We start from the raw sequence: 20,985 nt of genomic DNA on the forward strand, positions 1-20,985 counted from the left end.
TCTACAGAGTATACAAAAAATATTTGTAATACATGTAACAAACAAAAAGTACATTCCAAAACATATAAAACTTCAATAAATCAATATAAAACATCTATCATAAAAGGGTAAGAAAATAGCCACTTCACAAAACAACATATAAAATAAACAGTAAAATTTTAAACTATTCAATCACATTAGAAATTAGAGAAATGCAAGTTAAACCAACAATGAGGCTCCACTATATACCTATTGGAATGGATTTATAGTGTTTAATTCAGCTATGTATTTTTTAAACTTTTCTGTACATGTGTATCATAGTAACAAAATAATAAAAATTTCTTAACTGATTATTATATGTTCCAAGGACAGTCTTCAATAGGTATTTGTTGATAAAAAAAAATGGAAATTGACCAAAATTATATTTGTTTTTCTGCTTCTCCATGCCATTACATTTGTTCATAGCTTTATTAATTGATATTAAAAAAACTGCATACATTTAATCTATACTGACCAAATTTTAAGACACATCTCCTTAATAAACTTTTTTGCAGGTCCTGTTCACTAACTCCAAAACAACAGATTGTATCCTATATAATAAAAGCCTAATATGCAAATTGACCAAACAGCAGAATGACTGGCGGAACAACCAGTCACTATGACGTGCACTGACCACCAGGGGGCAGACACTCAATGCAGGAGCTGACCCCAGCACGCAGGCCCCAGGCCAGCCAAGGCGGTTGCCAGCAGGGGGCCCCTTGATCACCCCACCGGTCACCCTACAGATGGGCCTTGATCGCCAGCCAGGCCTAGGTACCCTACCCGTGCACACAGGGCCTCTAGTTTGTAAATAATATGTATTTCTGTCCAAGTTAACCTTGAAATTTAATAAATATCATGATTGCATATGAATGATAGGTTAAGAAATTACCTCCCAAAGTTACAGTTTTACACATTTTCTCCTGTCCTCAGGAATAGGTTATACAGTAATGACTTTGGAAGTTGAGCTTGTAACTGGAACATAACTATTTTTCTCATGTGGTGCTATAGCTATTTTCTTCAGAGCAGAGATGCCAGAACATCCTTTCTTATCAGACCTAAACTAGCAAATAGTGTTGAACCAGTTAAAATGTGAAGCATATTTTATTTTGAATTAGCTTTTAATTCTCAGTGTGTACCCAAGATCCACTGATTCCTAAAACAACCCTTCCCAATAGAATCAATCTCATAGGGGGGGGGGAGAGGGGGGGAAGGATGGAATGGCATTTAACCCAAATGGAATAAAAATATGTTAAAATAATGTCTAATTCAGGCTGAAAAATTTTTATCATCAATGAGGCCTTTCAATTTATCAACAATTGATAGAATATGAAGTAAAAGTTAATATAATTTATCAATTCACATGCTTGCAAAGATGTATAAAAATTCTTAAAACTTCTTAAGTAAGGTTGAACAAATTCATTTCTGTAAACCTCAGTTTCTGCCAGTATAAAATAGGCACATAGTAGCATCCATTTTATTTTTTTGTGAGAGTTAAGTAATTTAGTGCATGTCAATAATACATGGCACAGTATCTGCATATAATACCTGTGTTTTTTTTAAATGCTGGGTCTTAGCCCTAGCTGGTGTGGCTCAGTTGGTTGGAATACTGCATCCTATATACAAAAAGGTGATGGGTTCAATCCCCAGTACGGACCAATGTTTTTCTTCATATTGATGTCTCTCTCTCTCTCTCTCTCTCTCTCTCTCTCAAATCAATTTAAATTTTTTAATGTTGGCTCTTAGTAGTAATAATATTTAAAAAATAGTAGTAGTGACAATGAAGAAATAAAACATTCCAAAGTTTAATTTGGAAATGAAGAAAAAGGCAAATTATTTTTAGCAAGTAATATCCTATCCCTAAAGTGCTAAAAACTAGACATTTCAAAAGTAAATAAATAGGTGATCACTTATTTGAATGTCCAGTCCAAGGAACAGCAAGAAAGACAATTAAATTCCTTTCAAACTCAAACACTCTTACAAGAGTTTAATAACCAACAAATTATACATTCACTCACTTATTCACCTGTTTGCTTAAAATTATTTAGTTTTTTCATGCAAAAATAACTAAGTTTAACAATTCTTTATGTATTATATAATTAACCATTTAGTAATTTGAAAATAATAAATTTCTAAGAAATTTTATGTTATTGCGGTAAGAAGTTCAAGAGTCCAAAATATAGTTTGGGAAACACTAATTTAGAAAATATTAAAATATTAAAGTAAAGATGATTAATGTAAATGTGTTTGGTAGTCTAACAAGACAGGATTATTTCTTGTGTCCATGTTTTGCTTCATATATATATATATATATGTATATATATATATATATATATATATATAGAGAGAGAGAGAGAGAGAGAGAGAGAGAGAGAGAATATGTCTGTTAGAGAACTAATATCCATGGGAAAATAAACAGATATTTATATGCTTAATTTTATTTTTGAAATATGTATTACTTGACTATTAGATACCAGCCTTCTTAGAGACTACCAGAAATGGAATTCAGTGTTTAGTGAACCTGTAAAAACAAAGCTTTTACACGTTTTCACTTATTATTAAAGAAGTACAATATTTAAAAGTCACATCCCTTTGATGTCAATGTTTGATTTTTTTCAGCTAACTAGTGATTTGATTGGAGAACTGTCAGTGCAAACAGAAACTGATTTGTTAACTAATGACACACATTAGCTTTTTATAAGCCATTTATTTTGCAAATATCTAGGTACACTTGTATTTACACACTAAATATGTGGGTTTTTTAAATTGTTGTTAAACTTGAAAGACGTATTTTTTTGTTTTTTTAACTTAATATGTTATTTTTAAACAAACATCACCACAAGATACAAGACTCTCTCTGGCTACTCAATAAGTCTGACTACTGGGTATTGTGGCTTTAGGCTGGAGGTTATGTTTTAATCTACACTTTTCTCTGGTTTGTCTCCTTATTACTTAATCACCCAATAAGTTTTACAGAATTGTCAGTTTGGAAGGCAATAAACTGTGTATGGATTTTTCCTCTTCTTTAAGATTGAGAAAGTCCCAATCATGGAAGCAATGAAAGAAACTTCCATATACCTAGTACTTCATTTCCTGACAATCAAAGTCATGTGCTAATGATGACCTTAGGCTCCTAGCTACAAATGCCAGACAGACTGACAAATACCCATCATTGGCTCTGCAAAACAATATGTGACAAGTTTTAGGATAAAAACCCAGTTCCTAGCTAATTACCAAGGGACTGGGCAGCACACCACGTGACCTGGTTGTAACAGGCCACAGGAACACTGAGCTGATGAGTCCTCAGGGACATTGATTTGTGGGGCAGGCATTGCTTGCTTAGGGATCAAGGAGGGTTCTATTTAGCTCTAAAGACACAAATTAATTATTAGTGATTATAGTTCTCTGAAATCCTCCTACAAGCTATCACAAGAGAATTTCCTATTTGTAATTTTAAAAGTATGACATTAAAACACTCCCCAAGCTGAACATTTGGATCAGTAACATGTTAATATTATTGATATCAAAGATAGCAAGGAACATATGTTAAAGCATAAAAATAATGGCTTATCTAAGAGACACTAATGAAAAAGATGAGTTCAGACAACTATTCATGAACAAAGAAATACAAACATTTAATCATAAATCAATATCCATTGTACAGGATTTGAGTCAGGCATTTTTATGCGTTTTTCTCTCCTAGACAGATTAAAAATTGAAAATACTTGGGATTTGTACAAGATCACCAAGTTTTCCAATATGTTTCTACCCTCATTTTGTTCATTTCATACAGGAGCAAAAACACTGTAGTCATTTATATATTAACGCTATAATTCCTTCCTCACAGATGTTCGTGTATTTTTTTTCTTTATTGATTAAGGTATTACATATGTGTCCTAATCCCCCCATTGTCCCCCCTCATGCAACCACCCCCCCCTCCCTGCCTGGTGTCTGTGTCCATTGGTTATATGCATGCATACAAGTCCCTTGGTTGATCTCTCCCCCTTACCCCCAACCTCATCTACCTTCTCTCTGAGGTTTGAGCATCTGATCTATGCTTCTCTGTCTCCGGATCTGTTTTTGTTCATCAATTTATGTAGTTCATTATATTCCACAAATGAGTGAGATCATGTGATATTTATCTTTCTCTGACTTATTTCTCTTAGCATAACACTCTCAAGGTCCATCCATGCTGTTGCAAATGGTAGGAGATCCTTCCTTTTTACAGCAGCATAGTATTCCATTGTGTAGATGTACCACTGTTTTTTAATCCACTCATCTGCTGATGAGCACTTAGGCTGTTTCCAAATTTAGCTATTGTAAATTGTGCTGCTATAAACATAGGGGTGCATATATCCTTTCTGATTGGTGTTTCTGATCTTGGGATATATTCCTAGAAGTGGGATCACTGGGTCAAATGGGAGTTCCATTTTTAATTTTTTGAGGAAACTCCATACTGTTTTGCACAGTGGCTGTACCAGTCTGCATTCTCACCAGCAATGTATGAGGGTTCCTTTTTCTCCACATGCTCACTAGCACTTGTCGTTTGTTGATGATAACCATTCTGACAGTTGTGAGATGGTACCTCATTGTTGTTTGGATTTACATCTCTCGGATGATTAGTGACTTTGAGCATTTTTTTCATATGTCTCTTGTCCTTCTGTATGTCCACTTTCAAGAAGTGTCTATTTAGGTTCTTTGCCCATGTTTTGATTGGATTGTTTATCTTCCTTTTGTTAAGTTGTATGAGTTCCCTATAAATTTTGGAGATTAAACCCTTAGCAGATGTCACATTGGCAAATATGTTCTCCCTGCAGTGGACTTTCTTGTTATTTTGTTGATGGTTTGTTTTTCTGTGCAGAAGCTTTTTATTTTTATGTAGTTCCACTTGTTTATTTTCTCCTTCATTTCCATTGTCCTAGGTCTAGGAGATGTTTCAGTAGACATATTGCTATGAGATATGTCTGATATTTTGCTCCCTGTGGCTTCTTCTAAGATTTTTATGGTTTCCCGTCTTACGTTTAAGTCTTTTATCCATTTTGAATTTATTTTTGTGTATGGTATAAGTTGGTGGTCTGGTTTAATTTTTTCGCATGTATCTGTCCAATTTTCCCAACACTATTTATTGAAGAGACTGTCTTGATTCCATTGTATGCTCTTGCCTCCTTTGTCAAATATTAATTGAGCATAATGGCTTGGGTCGATTTCTGGGTTCTCTGTTCTGTAAGTATATTATTTTTTACTTATCTCTATATTTTATTATTTCATCTATCTTACCCTTATTGTGGAATCCTTTTGGATTCTAATCTTTTCCTCCCAGATTAATACCATTTGCTCATTTGTTTAATATTTTATAATATCCCCATCCAGGTAATTAATAGAAATATTAAATAAAACTGAGCCTTGTTTTTATTACTAGAAAATTTATTTCAAGTCCACACTTTCCATTGCTATGATTAGTCTTTTTTTCATTTTTGAAGTTATTTATCATTGTAACAAAACCTGTTGCCTGAAAATCTGTACTTTTGAAGGGAAGTGCCACTGTCCACTGTTGATTTGTATATATAAAATCTTATTTTTAAACTTATCCATTCCCGACTATATTTTTATCCATTACTAGACAATGCTGTATTCTTTTTCTCCCTGCTTTGTCAGGCCTAAAGTTTGATTATGGGAACCCATCTGCTCAATCCTATGTGTATTATGCCTGAAGGAAGACTTTCAACCCATCTGTCCAATTCTACCACACCCCAAAGAAATCCCAACATGAAATAGATAATAACACTAGTTAGTAAGTGAACTTAATAGATGTGGACATTGGTACGAAACACTGCCAGAGTATGTCTATCCTCTGATGCATTTTGATCTAAGTCCCAACATTGTGGAATTATATTTCTTGGTGGTCCTGCTTCTAAGGCAGCTGGTGCTGGTAAAAGGTAGCAATTGACTTTTAGTAGAGTATAATAATAATGCTAGCATTAGAAGGGAGGTTTAAGATCAAAGCTTTGCTTAGAGGGCTGCAGCTGTGTCGCAAATGCCAAATTCAATATCATTCTTTGTTCAGTGGTTATCTCATTAGTTTGATGAAACACTTAAGATGAGCTTAAAGTATTTCACTTGTGTGTCCATTCTTTCATTCATCATCTGTTTGTTCACTGCCTACCATGAGGCTGGTGCCATAGGAGAGGTTGAATGCACAGAAATAGAAGTCGTGAGCCTAGCTTTCAAGAGATGTCTCAGTGAAGTAGTGGAGACAAACTGGCAAAAACAGAATTAGAAGCATCATCACTTCCAAACTGGAGGGGCTTAAAGATAAAGGAATAGATCTGAAAAGGCATATATTTGTGGATGAGTATTATACCTCCAGGAAACGGTAGGGAATGGGAATGTCTGGATTGTAGGATTTATAGAATAGTGATGGCCCATGAAGCTTCTTGGTCTTATACATTATGTGAAGAAATTTGGCTTCTGATAATTTGCTGTGTGACTGGCCAGTGTATAATAAGTGAATGGTCACATATAAATCTGTCTTTCAGCTCAATTCCTTTTTCTTATAACACATTCAATCTCCCTACACTTAAAACATGAACATCAAATCTCCTATGTTCATTGGTGCATCATTTATAATAGTCAAGACATAGAAACAACACAAGTGTCCTCCACTGGATGATTGGATAAAGAAGATGTGATACATATATATTGAAATACTACTCAGCCACACAACAAAATATATTGCTATTTTCAACAACATGGATGAATCTTGAGTGTATTATGCTAAGTGAAATAAGTCAGATGGGAAAGGACAAAAACCATATGATTTTGGGATATAAAACAAAAAGCAATAACTGAATAAACAAAATAAACAAATAAAAACCCAGACTCATAGATATAAACAACATAATGGTGGTTAGCAGAGGGAAAAGGGGATTGGGGAGGATGAAAAGGGCAAAGGGGGTCAAATCCAAGGTGACACAGGAGATTTGATTTCAGGTGGCAAGCACATGATAGAGTATACAATTGAATTATAAAATTGTATTATAAAGGTGTACACCTGAAATTTATATAATGTTATTAACCAAAGTTACCCCAACAAATTTTAAAAATATGCCTTAGAAATAGAACAAGTTGGGAAAATTTTCACAGTGATAACAAAGGGTCAAAAATATTAACAAACTGTATACCTGTTAAAGTGTGTGTGTGTGTGTGTGTGCATGTATTTGTGCACATGTAGGAAAAATTCAAGACAAGACTACAAAATGTTTACTGTGATTATCTTTATATTTGGGAATATGAGTGAATACTTGATTTCTTTTATATAATTTTCTATTGCTCTTCTGTATTTTCCAGTATTGTACAATAGACTGAAAAAAATAAAAATTATTTTAAAACACTATAACTAAATAATAATAATGATTAGAGTAACTATTATTTAGCCGTGGTTAAAGTAATAGAAACTGCATAACCTGAAAAACAGAAGATGCAAGAAAATGTGAATAAAGGACTATTGAAGGGAAGGGAATTTGATACTCATCTTATAGGGGTCAAGTAAGAACTTGAACCAACAGAAATTAGAGGAAGACAGAATTTGGCTTAATAGTAGGAAAGTAATTCTAATGGGATTTTAAAAAGTGGGAGCAGCCTTTCTCAAAAGGTTTTGATTTTATTTATTTATTTATTATTTATTTATTTATTTATTTATTTATTTATTTTTGTCACCAGAAGAGGCTTGACCACAATTTTTCACCTTTTGAGCTCGGCGTGTCAGCATTTTGAAAAACCCTAACTTAACTCTGGTGCCGTGTCACATATAGAAATTTTTTGATATGTGCAACCATAGTAAAACAAAGACTTATCTTTTTGGTATTTATTTTATATATTTAAATGCCATTTAACAAAGAAAAATCAACCAAAAAAATGAGTTCGCGTGTCACCTCTGACACGCATGTCATAGGTTCACCATCACTGTCTTAGAGTAATTAAGGTTTGGTAGTTAGGTCTAGAATGCTCTCCCACCAGAAATTTTAAAATCTGGATATTCCCAAACAATATATCTAAATACTTCCTCACCATCAGAGATTTATTTCTCTGGGGCAAGGTATTATTGTTTCTGGGAATTCTCTTTTAATCTGTTGGAGAGCAAAGTAGAATTCCCCACCAAGTTCAAAAGTAGTTCCTTTGGGGCCAGAGCATATGTCTTTTCACTTCTGTACTTTTATTGCCTACAACAATTCCAAGCATACAGTCTACCTGTAGCAGCTCATGTTTTTTGATTGTTTTTTTGAAGAAAGCCAATGTATCCGTCCTGGTTCATACACTACCCCCGATCCATTCCATCCTGCCTGCCCCTCATTCTCAGTAGCATGCCTCACTTCCCAGCTAAAGGAGCTTCCCAGCACCCACTGAGTGTCTGGGCTCTCCACTGGCTGTATGGGGAGCCACAAACATAGCAAAGAAAGACAGGAGTTCATTGGTTGTCAGATGGACCAGATATGCCTTCTCCCCAGCTTTCTTCCCTGTTGTTCCGAGATGTGCTGATTCCACAGAGGCTTCTCTTAAGGCATATCACACAGCCAAGCAAATAGTCATGTTTTCTTGAGAAGCTGTGGCCAACTTGTGTTTGATGTCCCCTCTTTTCTCCTTCATTCTTTTCCCTTTCCTCCCACTCCAGTGCCAGTGGCCTCAGTAAAGCATCAGCACATAAGCTTTGTTTCAAGTCCGTTTTCCCCAGGATCTGCACTAGGCTAGCAATTGAAATTTTACTGTGAGTTGAGCGAAGGATAACAAATCCATCCTAGGAGATCTTCTGAAAAAGTGAGTTACAGGTAAATTCTCCTACAAAGAACTAAAGGGAGAATGGATCTGTGGCCTGGAGGACTCTGGGACCAGAAACACATCCTGATGTCAGTGGGTGGACATGAGAGAATGACCAATAAAAGTTACCCGTCTGTGTAAAGATTTGCCAAAGAAAAGGTTTGCTGGTAAACTCGGTCCTCGCCTTAGTCCCCCCCCCAAACTCCATTAAGCAACCGGCTGGATGATGCCATCATTTCCCAAGGCCTTTCTCACAGGACTTAATTTCCATTATGCTCCCATCCTTGTGCCCTTTACTCACCGACTTTCAGCTCCCCGCCTGCAATGACCATGCAGGCCACACTCAGAATGTTGCTTCTGTCCACAGGGAACTCTAAAGTCCCCATCACATAGAGACCTTTGAGGAATGGAAGGTCTGTATCCACAAGGACAGTCCTGTCTGCAGGAGAAAAAGAAATTGTTCAGACATGTAACCAAAACAAGAATTGCCTTCTCTTCTCCAGTGATTTGCTCTGCAGTTCAGGAAATTTGGGAGCTGCTTAAGTTACTACCTCTTCCAGGACAGGTACAACACCTGAAGGAACAAATAGTGTTTTAAACATCAGGCCTTCATAAAGAGGCAGGAGAGAAAAAGAAGGCATGACTAATAAAGTCTGCCATTGGTTAACAAACCAAGTGTTATGACCACAGGGCATTGCTTAGGTCCCAAAGAGCTAGGCCAAGCCTACTTTAGGGCAAATGTACAGATGAGGTCCCTACACTTTCCCTGTCCCTTAACTTTGGCTCTAGTTCAGAGAGATAGAGAAAATCACAGATATGACCTTGGCCTCTGAAGTCAGAATATTAGGATGTGAATCCCAGTTCTGCTACTTATTGGCTATGTGGGCCAACAACTTTACCTCTCTTGACCTCAGTTATCTACTCCTTGAAATGGGGATAATAATGACCTGCTTTATTCATAGGGATTTGTGAGGGTTAAATGATCTGAACTGCTTATACAATACTAATTAGCCATTCACATTGCCCAGTTCCCACCACGTAAGCAAAGTGTCTGCTACGTGCTCAATACATGTGAATATTTTTATTATTTGTACTATTGTCTATTAGCTTGGCATGCCTGTAGAGCTTACGGGACACTTAAAATCATTATTCTTCATTTTCTCTTTCACAAAGAGTTTCCTTCCAACTTCAGAAGAAAGAATCATCGAATTTTTACTAAAACAGAAAATATTTTATGTATTCCAAAGTATTGTGTTACTTTCTGAGGCTTAGCAGTAATTTGGCACAAATTAAATATATCAAATAAATATTTCTGCTTAAATTTCAAGTACCATAATCAGTGACACATGTAACTTTTAAAGAAATTTTTTAACATAACCTCATGTTTTATTTCAGGAAACAATGCACACTGCTATGCTTAAGGATCTGCCCCCCAGGTTAGCCTCTCATGAGTTGTCTTTTCTAGTCCTGACTACTTTCCTAGCTGTAAGACAACCATGCCTTCCTGTGGCAGTGTCTGTAAGATTGTAAACCGGCCACTTCCCTTCTCCTGGGTCAGACCACCTTTTCCAGCTTCCTTTGCAGTTAGATGAAGTCACGTGACTGAAGTGTAGTCAATAAAATGGAGGCAGAATTGAAGTGTGGTGTCTCTAGGCCTGTTCCATAAATTATTTTGTATGTGCTCTCTCTTTTCCCTTGTTAGACAGAACAGTAGTTCTCAAGGTATGGTCACGATCCAACAACATCAGCAGCACCCACTCATCTGTCAGAATCAACCTAAGGTTTAGCTCTGCTAGCAAGACATTCCCAATCCCACCATCAGATTCACCACTCCCCCATGGGAATCTCTCTCTCTTTCACTCTCCAATGATAACCCTGTAAATTTCCATAATAGAGCACTAAAATACATTGTATAACTGTATACATATTATTGTATGTAAGAAGGCAACTATCACTGGGTTGGTCTCGGTGTAATTATGTCTTTCTCTCCCACTGTCACTTTCTTAAGTGAAGAAACCATCTATTTTTTAAACCCCTAGTTTTTATTGTGACATCAAAGATAAAGATGTTAAGTGAATGTTGCCAAAGTCTGTTGAGTTTAGTTCCCTACACACCTTCAAATTCCAGAGTTTATTAGCAACTAATACAAAATGAATAATCAGGCTAAACAGATGGAATATATAAATATATATATATATATATATATATTTCAATTTAATCTCTGATACTTTAAAATATGCAAAAAGAGTGAAAAATATAGAGAATGTTCCAGATTTAGCATACATTTTGGGGTTCATGACTTTACTATAACTTTAAAAGCAAGATAAATTATTTCATCCAAGCACCTCTAAGTTCTATACAAATGGCTTTTATGTCTTCCAACCTATGGCCTATTCTAACAATGTTTGGCTGTTGAGCCTAATTGTACAAAACAATTAAATTGCTTCAAAAAATGTTTTCTCTCATCCACATAGTACTCATAGACACATAAAAGCATGATATTAGCCCTCTTTTGAATATACTTTTCAGTTAAATTATGACAATTACATGGAATTTAAAATTTCCCTCTGGTCTTTATCACATACTCCCTTAGGATATATTTTGATTTAATTGCCTTACCCACTCCAAATATACAGGCAATTTCTCACAAATCACAGATAGCCTAACTATTATAAGTGCTATGAGAACAGAGACCATAGCTTCCAGTCTCACTTTTACTTGCTCAGCACCTCGAACAATATCTATAATAAAGTAAGTGCTCAAAAACAACACCAAAGAACACATGTTCCAGGGCACAAACCCACTACATGTAAAGCCCAATAATCATCAGAGGAAAATAAAAGAATGAAGAGAAGAGTAGAAGCAATGCTCTTGTTTCCTTCAGTGCCAGCTTCCCTTTGCCATTCCCTAAATCTGCCTATTCACCTTCTCATTTTTCCTCCTTTCTTTCCGTCGTGTGCCTTATCTTCTTGAGTAGTGGGAATTCAAAGATGAGTAACACGTTTCCCATCATCAAATGAAGACAAACAAATAAGTACAGTACAATATACTTGAAATGATCATATACTTTTTCATTATGTGGAGTTTGATCCTATCTTCATTCCTATCCTAGCAAGTCTATCAATGTGCTTCTTGTAGCAAGATTCTGCTAGAGTAATAAAAAATAAACATATGCCCTAAATTTTTTTATAAAGGAATTCTCCTTTTATCACTGGAACACAGATTATACCTATCGTTGTAAATAGCAAAATAATGAATCCTAATGCACTCTCCAGAGAGATCAGCTGCGAATTCACATTGGCCAACCCTCAGCTGTAATGGAGGTTTTAGAGCAGTGGTTCTCAGCCTTGGCTGCACATTAGAATCGCCCGGGAATCTTTTTAAAATCCTGATTTCTGGGCCTCATTCTCCGGAAATTCTGTTTCTTTGTTACTAATGTTGTGGCCCCACCCCATCACAAAGAAACAGAATTTCCAGAGGATGAGGCCCAGAAATCAGGATTTTAAAAAGATTCCCAGGTGATTCTAATGTGCAGCCAAGGTTGAGAATCACTGTTTTAGAGGATTTCTCTTTGTGCCGGGTGTAGAAAGTTAGAATCAATGTGCCACATTCTCTAGAAGTAGCATTCTTTCCATGAAATTACTCAAGACATTTCAGAAAAATCACTCCGAAAGTTACTTATACAACCCACTTAAAAATATGAATGGTAGAGCACCTCTAAGTTAACTGTGGCCCACTGCTTTTCACCTTGTCTTGACTTGGCCAAGGCTACTCTATCCTATTTTGTCAATGACCAATCTATCCTACTTAAGAGAATGAGCACTGGCATATGGAGGGAACCATCTGGAATTTCTGTTGCTCGATGGGAGGCTGATGGGGGAACAGATCTGGAAAGAGACTCCAAAAGGAATTCATGAGTACCAGATGTAATTAAAGACTGCTTCCCGCCACTCCCCCCCTCACCCATCCCCCCACCCCCCACCCCCCACCAAGGACCTTAAGACCAGCCATGGAGTGGTGCCTCTTGGTTCCAAAATATACCCTCTTTCCACTTGTTCATCCACCAAGCACTAAATATCCCACCATCTTTATTCTAGTATCATTTGCCAAGAACTGTTTTGTTTTGTTTTGTTTTGTTTACAGAAAGGGTTGTATTTTGACAATTAGAAAGATAAAGCTTTAGAGATGATATCTTGAAACTTAAACATAAAGAGGAATCATCTGAATATCCTCATGTATCAAATGCAACAACAAAAACAACAAAGAGTCTTTAGTTTTTATAAATGCATCATCTGTCCTTAAGACCAGGAAGCCTGAGCCAAATATAAGGCAGATATCTCTGACTGAGGGCTAGGGCTTCTTTTGTATCAGGAAGAGTCTGACTCCCATAGTTACAAAGCATTCCAGATAATTTCAACACTAGATTTAAACTCAAATTTTCCCCCAGCAAAGTCAGGGAATCAAGGTTACTATTGTGCAGCATTCCAAGGGTCTGACACTTGTCTAAACCCTGTAGAAATGAGATCCAGGTCAAAGGGCACAGATCCTGTTGAATAATGATAGGGTCACATGAACAGGCATAATTTAGGGCAGGCAGACCCACTGCTTGCTTGTATGGTGTTCACTGTATCTGGCCCCATAACTTAGGTGGTGAAGACAGTTTCCACTACAACCCTGCTATTGTCAGGAACACAGCCTGCACCCACTTCCGACTTCCGAGGGACAGTGATGGCATGCAAGGGCAGTGCAGGACATACAAGAACATACAAGAACTATTTGTAGGCTCGTTATTTCCAATTATGTACCTTCCATGATAAAAGGGATTGTTTCTACATTCAGTCTTGGCCATAATATTTTTCTGTTAATATATGAACCAATGCAAAAGAAAGTTTTAATGCCATTAGAAGCACTAATGATGCAATCTTCCTTTTTTAAAAAGAATACTTTCAGCTCTAAAGAGACTACTTTAAAGATATATTTTCAGTAATAGTAGGTGGCGTGTGTTTTTCCATTGTAGTCTTGTTTAACTTTTGGTGAATCTAACAATTCATCCAAATAGTCTTATCACAATTTATGAGAAAGATTGTCATAAAAAACAAAACTACTCCTAAAAAAGGATGGACGCTCTCATACGTAAATCATTCACAGGTATGCAAGGTTAACATGATGGAAAATCAATGTCAAGTAGACTAATTTACAGAGGTGATGGCATGTTTACCCAGAAATCATCCTCTAGTAGAAAAAGCAGAACAAGAAGTGCTGGAATATAAGGATGCATTCTTTCCATAACTAAATTCTTATCCATGTGCTGCTAACTTTATGGCCTGCCTTTTTCATCAAAGCCACACAGGTGGTTTCTTTATTCTTTCTGCCTATCTTTCTTTTTACATCCTTGTCTTAAAAATAGGCAGAAGTTGCACTTTTCAAAGTGCCCAGAGGCACATGATTCAAGACTAAAAGCTGCTTCCTTAAATCTTGGGGAAAAAACCATCTGCCTGGTGTGTGTGTGTGTGTGTGTGTGTGTGTGTGTGTGTGTGTGTACAGGGGAATGAAGGAAAGGACTCACCTCATGGGAAGAGTCCAATTTAAATTCTGGATAATAAATTTTCATCCCACTCCCCACATTCTCTGTGTCTTTTCCAATCACACAGAGACACACATAATTCCCATAGTAGAAGCAACATTTTAAATTATGATATTTTGATTGATCAATAAAATGTTTAACATACAGTGTTTATCTCTTCCTCTAGTCTATACCATCTGTTCTTCAAAAATATTTAAATCTATTTAATAGGAAGTTCTTTAAGTAAAATTCCCAACTATATCATATCAATCCTCTGAAGCCAAAATTCTGAAAGGAAAAGACCAGAAGGTGCTGCTGTTTTCACAAAAATAGAAAAGAATCTATGCCTTCTTTCATTCTAGGCTCTCTTTGTTTTGTTTTCCAATCTTAAAATGGTATTAAATTATACTGTTGTTCTCACCAAAAGACCTCAAAGAATTCAGAATGGCCAACTTGGTGTTGTGTTGCCTTTTTAAAAAAACACCAACTTTAATATTTAAAATTATTGATGAATAATTGACATACAAAAAGCTGTATATATTTAATGTATACAACTTAATCAGATTGGAGATAAGTATATACCTATGTAACCATCACCACAATCTATGCCATAAACTATCCATCCTCTTCAGAAGTTTCCTCTTGCCTTTTTAATTAGTTAATATTATTATTATGTGATAAGAACATTTAACATAAGATCTACCCTCTTAGCACATTTTTAAGTATATGATACATGATTGTTTACTATAGGCTCCACAGTGAATAGTGTATCTCTAGAATTTATTCATCTTGCATAACCTAACTTTGTACCTTTTCACCACATTTTCCTATTATCTCCTCCTCCCAGCCCCTGGCAACCACTCAATTTGAAAATAGGCAAAGGAACTGAAAACCCATTTCTCCAAAGAAGACATAGAAATGGACAACAGGTATGTGAAAAGATGTTCATCATCACCAATCATTTAGGGACATGCAAAGCAATACCACAATAAGGTATCATCTCACACCTGTTAGTGTGACTTTTACCAAAAACGAAACAAAAACCCTAGTGTTTGCAAAGGATGCAGAGGAAAGGGAACCCTGGTACACTGTTGGTAGGAATCTGAATTGCTGCAGCCACTGTAATAAACAGTATGAAAGTTCCTAAAAATATGAAAAGTAGAACTACTATATGACCCAGTAATCCCATGAGGACCATGGTCGGCAAACTGCGGCTCGAGAGCCACATGCGGCTCTTTGGCCCCTTGAGTGTGGCTCTTCCTAAGCCTTAGGAGTACCCTAATTAAGTTAATAACAATGTACCTACCTATATAGTTTAAGTTTAAAAAATTTGGCTCTCAAAAGAAATTTCAATCGTTGTACTGTTGAAATTTGGCTCTGTTGACTAATGAGTTTGCCGACCACTGCACTAGGAGATGCTTTAATATTATTATTTTTTTCTCAATCTTTTCAGTTGTTTCTTCTAACAGAAAAAAGAATTGTTAAATTCCTTAAAAATTATGTATAGTATTGTATACATGCATAATTGATGCTTAAGAAAAAGTTTGGAATACCTGACCAGTAAATATTGAATAAATAATCTCTATTCTACATATCAATGTGTTGCATCAAAACTTATAACTTTTGGAGCAAACTAATATATATTTTAAAACTTCTAAATTCATAAAGTGATAATATTCTATATAAATTCAAAAATTAGTTCTGTAAAGATTTTCAGTGTTCTCAACATTTCCATCATTACATATTTTTAAAATTTCAAAGCCTTAAGAGATTCTTTTAAATTCCAGTAAATTATATTTATTCAATGCAAAAAGTTATTACTTAGGATTTCCAAAATTAGTCCCTCTCTGCTTAAATTCAAATACTGTACTACAGACTATGAAGGTTCCTAGAATTTTTATTCCCAATTGTAAGTTTCTCAATAATATTATCCAGATTTTACAATACCTGCCAAAAGTCCCAATACTCTAAAATATTTCTATATTGTTTGGAAGCGATACTGAAATCCTTATCTTTTTAATCCCTCTTTTTAATCCAGGGTGCCTAGAAGCCCCCTAGAAAAGTGTCATACATAGAGAAAAGCATTATCCCTGACTAATAAATCTATTCTTCCATCTGTTCATTTATTTAGAAAATATTATCAAGTTTCTATCAAATAATGACATATGCCAAAGAAACTAAATAAAACAAGAAAAGTAAATATTTTTGTGGGATTTACCAGGTGAATTTTTGGAGGAAGAAAGAAGTAGAAGTGAGTCTTTTAGTATTTGCTTCCGATACCAAAATAACCAAAGGCAATATTTTAAAGTAAAGAAGACAGTATAGTAACTGTTTCTTCCTTCCTTCTAGTGCCCATCCATCCCTGAGAACCTAGTGCCCTCATTTGCTCCTAACTCCCTAATGGCCAAGAAGCCTGCTGATGCCTCACCTGCCTACACTCCACTTATACCCAGGGTCTAAGTAGTTTTTTAGTTTCAACTGCCTCTCAACTGAGTCCCCATCCTCTCCAAGCTCCATTCACGGATGCCTGACAAAGAATTAGTGCAGGGCAAACACATTGGCTAATTCATCTATTACTATTTGCCCAAGAAGCAGTTTGGTGCAATAGAAAGCTCACCAGGTTAGAATTCCGACAAATCTAAATTTGAATCCCAAATAAGATATTCTTGGGAAAAACTACTTAGCTTCTCTGGGTTTCTGTTCCCCAAGTGCAAAATACTTCATGAAGGTGATAGTAAAACTTAGGTAAAATACTACATATGAAAGTACTGCAGTGCCTGGCACATTAAAAGCATAGAAAGGCTCTGGAGCCAGACTCTTGGGTCTAAATTTTGCCTCCATACCAAAGAGCTTTATGATCTCCAAGTCTGTGCCCTCAGTTGATAAAGAAGGATAGCAATAGTGCCTCATAGGGTGGTTATGAGGGTTACAAAGTCAATTCAGTAACAGGTTTGTGATGGAGCCGGACACAAAGTGCTCAATCAATTAATATTTTGAAAAGCTACAGATCAATGAGCAATTCACACATTAAAAAGAACAATGTAATCCCAATTGAGAATAGCAGTTATCCAAGGAAAGGTAAGAAGAAAGGGTTAAAGAATCCTTTGATATTTTGTTCTGTATATCTTTATATTATTTTGGGCAAGAAAGACTTCAGTTATTATTTAAACTTTTTAAAGACAGAAAAAAGTTTCAGAAACCTGGTGTTTATTATAAGGATGCCCAATAGTGGATGAAATTGGATGTATAAGGCAAGCGAGATAAGTAATGACCCTTCTTCATCCAGAGCAACATGAAGGAAAGGATGGACAGCAGGAATGAGACAGATCTGGATTCAAATACGGACTCACTTTTTACTGGCTGTGTGCTAGGGAGTGTTATTCTAAGCCAAGTTTTTTCAAAATCATGATCCATGGACATCCTACTTCAGTACTAACTGCAGAGTAGTTTCAAAATGCAGATCACTAGTGTTTAAAAATTATCTCAGTTGATTCTTATGCATGTACTAAAGTTTAAGAATTTCTACTCTCAATCTTGGTTTTCTTGTGTGTAAAATACAGTGCCAATGTCACAGCATTTTTATGATAATTTAGTGAGATAAAATAAAAATTAACACAATGCCTGGCACTTTTTTTTTAAATAATTCATATTATCTTATTATATTAATGGGCATATTATGACTAGTAATGCTACTATTAATACCATATTATAATTATTGTTACTATCATTAAATGAGAAATCTAACTATGCTCAATCTGTCACAACAAAAAATGAAATTTGAATACCTCTGCTATTTTCTAGATCATTTCCTACAGAAACTATTTTATGCTTTCCGCTTTTAACTCAGCCTCTCTGACCAATAGTATTAAAATAATCTGGGGTCTTGCAAGGGCAAGTTCAGCACTTGGTGCTAAAATTCTGGCATGGTCCTTATTAATGTGATGTAATTTGGGTTTGTCTGGGATAAGTCATGATGGAATGAGGATGGGAAAAGAGAAATACTAAAATAGTAGAGTTTATAAAAATCATGGTTAAATTTTTCTCTCTGAGTTAGAATTAAACTGAGCAAAAACTAAGTTATCGATATCTTCTATTTTCTGACTACCTACCAGTCTCCCCGTTCTCTTTGTTACCTGAAAATCCTTAAGAGGAAGCTACATGCCCCTGTGGTCCTAGTGCTCCTTTCCCCTGGGGAAGAAGTGAGCAGAGCCAGAGGTCTGGGTGGTATGAGGTCTCGGGTCACATTTCTTACACTGCTTTTGGGGAGAGACTCAACCATAGTTAATGTATAAAAGCTGTGATTTTCATGCAAACTGCTGCTTTCCTAGAAAAATGCAAAAGTCTTCTTTAGCAGTTTAAAATCCTTTAACTATTTCCTTTTCTTTCCTCTTGAGCTACAGGGTCAGCTTGCTGTGCCCAAAACCTTCTCTCAACTTATACTTGCAAATGAATAAAAAATTTAAGAAGTATGAGAAGCCTTTTTAATTCATTCAGACTCATAAGATATTAAATTCACACCAGGTAATACTCTGGGAGCCTAAAAGGCGTACTGCACGTCTCCTATTCCCTCAGCTACCAATAATTTCCTCACCAGTACTATGACTTAGTCCTTAACTCTTACAAACAGCAAAACCTGGGCCCCTTCGCAGTAGCCAATGTCATAGCTCCAAGGAGGCACCAATATTTTCTCGTTTACACACTTCCTTTGATAGTTTCTCCAAAAAGAAAACAAAAACAGGTGCATCCACACTATGCAAATGAGAAAAGGTAACCTCTGAAACCATTTCACAGCAAACAGAAGATCCTCAAGCTGCTCGCTAGCTAAAACCACAGGAGGTGTGTCAGTTCTAGATGCTAAGCCCTGGGAGGCCTGCAGGCTGGGAAGGCAGTAAATCCCGGGAGAGCTCTAAACTCCTGATTGGGAAGCTACACCAGGCCCATCCGTTCCTCAGGTGCTGATCCACAGGAGGCCCATCAACCACTCAGGTGGAAGGTGCAGGGAGGAGGGAGGAGGCAAGCTGTGTGGGAGAGTAGCTTGAATGTAAGGCCACCAGCTCAACAGGGGAGAAGGGAAATGAGAGGCACCTACTGGGAATACTAGAGTTCAGAGAACTCCATTAAGGAAAAGAATGAGCCCGCTCTCTCTTGTGTAGAGTACCATCTTACCTGTGGGAATCACAGCCCACAAAGACTAAGTTTCTGGCCCAGGGATTCTCAATAAATGCTGGTGTTGAATGAGTCCCAGATTACCAGAGCTCCCCAACTAAACGAGCACCTCCTGGTCAGTTGCTAAGGTCCCTAGGACTCACCATCCTGCACCCCTCCCTTGTTTGCCTAAACTCTCAGCATGGCAGTGGCATCTCTTCCTTAGGTTCCCCAAATCCCTAGATTTACTTTAGCAGGGACTGATGGGACAGTGCCTGCACCTCATTCTTTCATTCACTGGCCCAAGCATTCACTGAGTATCTGTAACATGCCAAATCCTGTGCTGTCCACGGGGGATATAAAAAGCCAGATAAAGTATGGCCTCTGCTTAAGGTGATATCCAAGTAAATAATAATCACAGAATAAAGGTATATAATAAAAATATGCATAAAGTGTTGCAGAAGCACAGGGGAAGGGAAATTACATCAAATGAAATTCACGGACACTTTCTGGAAGAGGTGACACTAAATTGAGTGCTAAAGGATGAAAAGGAGTAACTAGAAGAGAGTGTTAGGATGGGAAAGGGACGAGAGAGTTGGGGAAAGTTATAGTTAGGCAGAGAGAATGGAAACTATAAATGACTGAGCAGGAGCAATAGTTGATTCCATCCAAGAACAGTCAGTAGATGAGTGTGTTTGGGGAGTGAGAAGCACAGGGAAGTGGTGAATAGTGAGGCCACATCACAAAGGACTCTGAAGTCCAAACTAATAAGTTTGAGATTTAACTCACAGAGATGAAAAGTTCTCTGAAAGTGTTGGGAAGTCCCTGAAATATTATGCAGCAATGATACACAAGACCAAGGCCTTTAGACAATTAAAACCTACTGCTTTTGAATATAAGGTTTTTCATGTTCACATAAAGATTAACCTATTTTTCAAATTAAAATAGGTTCTTGAAGTTAATATTCTAAATTTATATTTTTTCAATTTAAATAACTTATATAAGTCACATACATATAGAATGATGTGTACCATACATAGTATATATTTCACTAGCAAATACTTTTTTGACTTATAAACACTAATGTGGTATTACAATTCCAATAAATGCCAAATATTTCTTCTCTAGATGAGTAAATTTTAGTCATCTATTCTCGATGTTATTTACTTATAAATTTATTGATAAATTACATATACACACCACAATATTAATGTAATAAATATTATCTACATAATAAAATATAGATAAAGAAAAAACTTTCAAAGAATACGCTAAAAGTAAATAAAAATAAAGGTTCTAACATTATCTGCTCTTCAAGGGATTATCTTTCTTACCCCATTTTGGATGCCACTGGATTAGACAGGTAACAAATACCTAGATCCACCTCCCCTTCACTCGTAAATATATGCATGCAGAGAAAGATCAATATGCCATTCATTAAAGCAACT

The 20,985-nt window shown here is 36.2% G+C and overlaps 1 protein-coding gene across 1 annotated transcript in view; it reads right to left on the reverse strand.

Annotated features, from left to right (window-relative positions):
* Positions 1-20,985, reverse strand: part of PKHD1 (PKHD1, fibrocystin/polyductin) — a 385,419-nt gene that overhangs the window by 124,721 nt on the left and 239,713 nt on the right. Inside the window, exon 51 of the mRNA XM_023757718.1 lies at positions 9,131-9,268. Within this exon, the coding sequence (XP_023613486.1) occupies positions 9,131-9,268 (138 nt within the window). The remainder of the gene's footprint in view (positions 1-9,130; positions 9,269-20,985) is intronic.

This window comes from Myotis lucifugus, unplaced genomic scaffold, assembly GCF_000147115.1.
Source record: "Myotis lucifugus unplaced genomic scaffold, Myoluc2.0 scaffold_111, whole genome shotgun sequence".
Lineage (NCBI taxonomy): Eukaryota > Metazoa > Chordata > Mammalia > Chiroptera > Vespertilionidae > Myotis > Myotis lucifugus.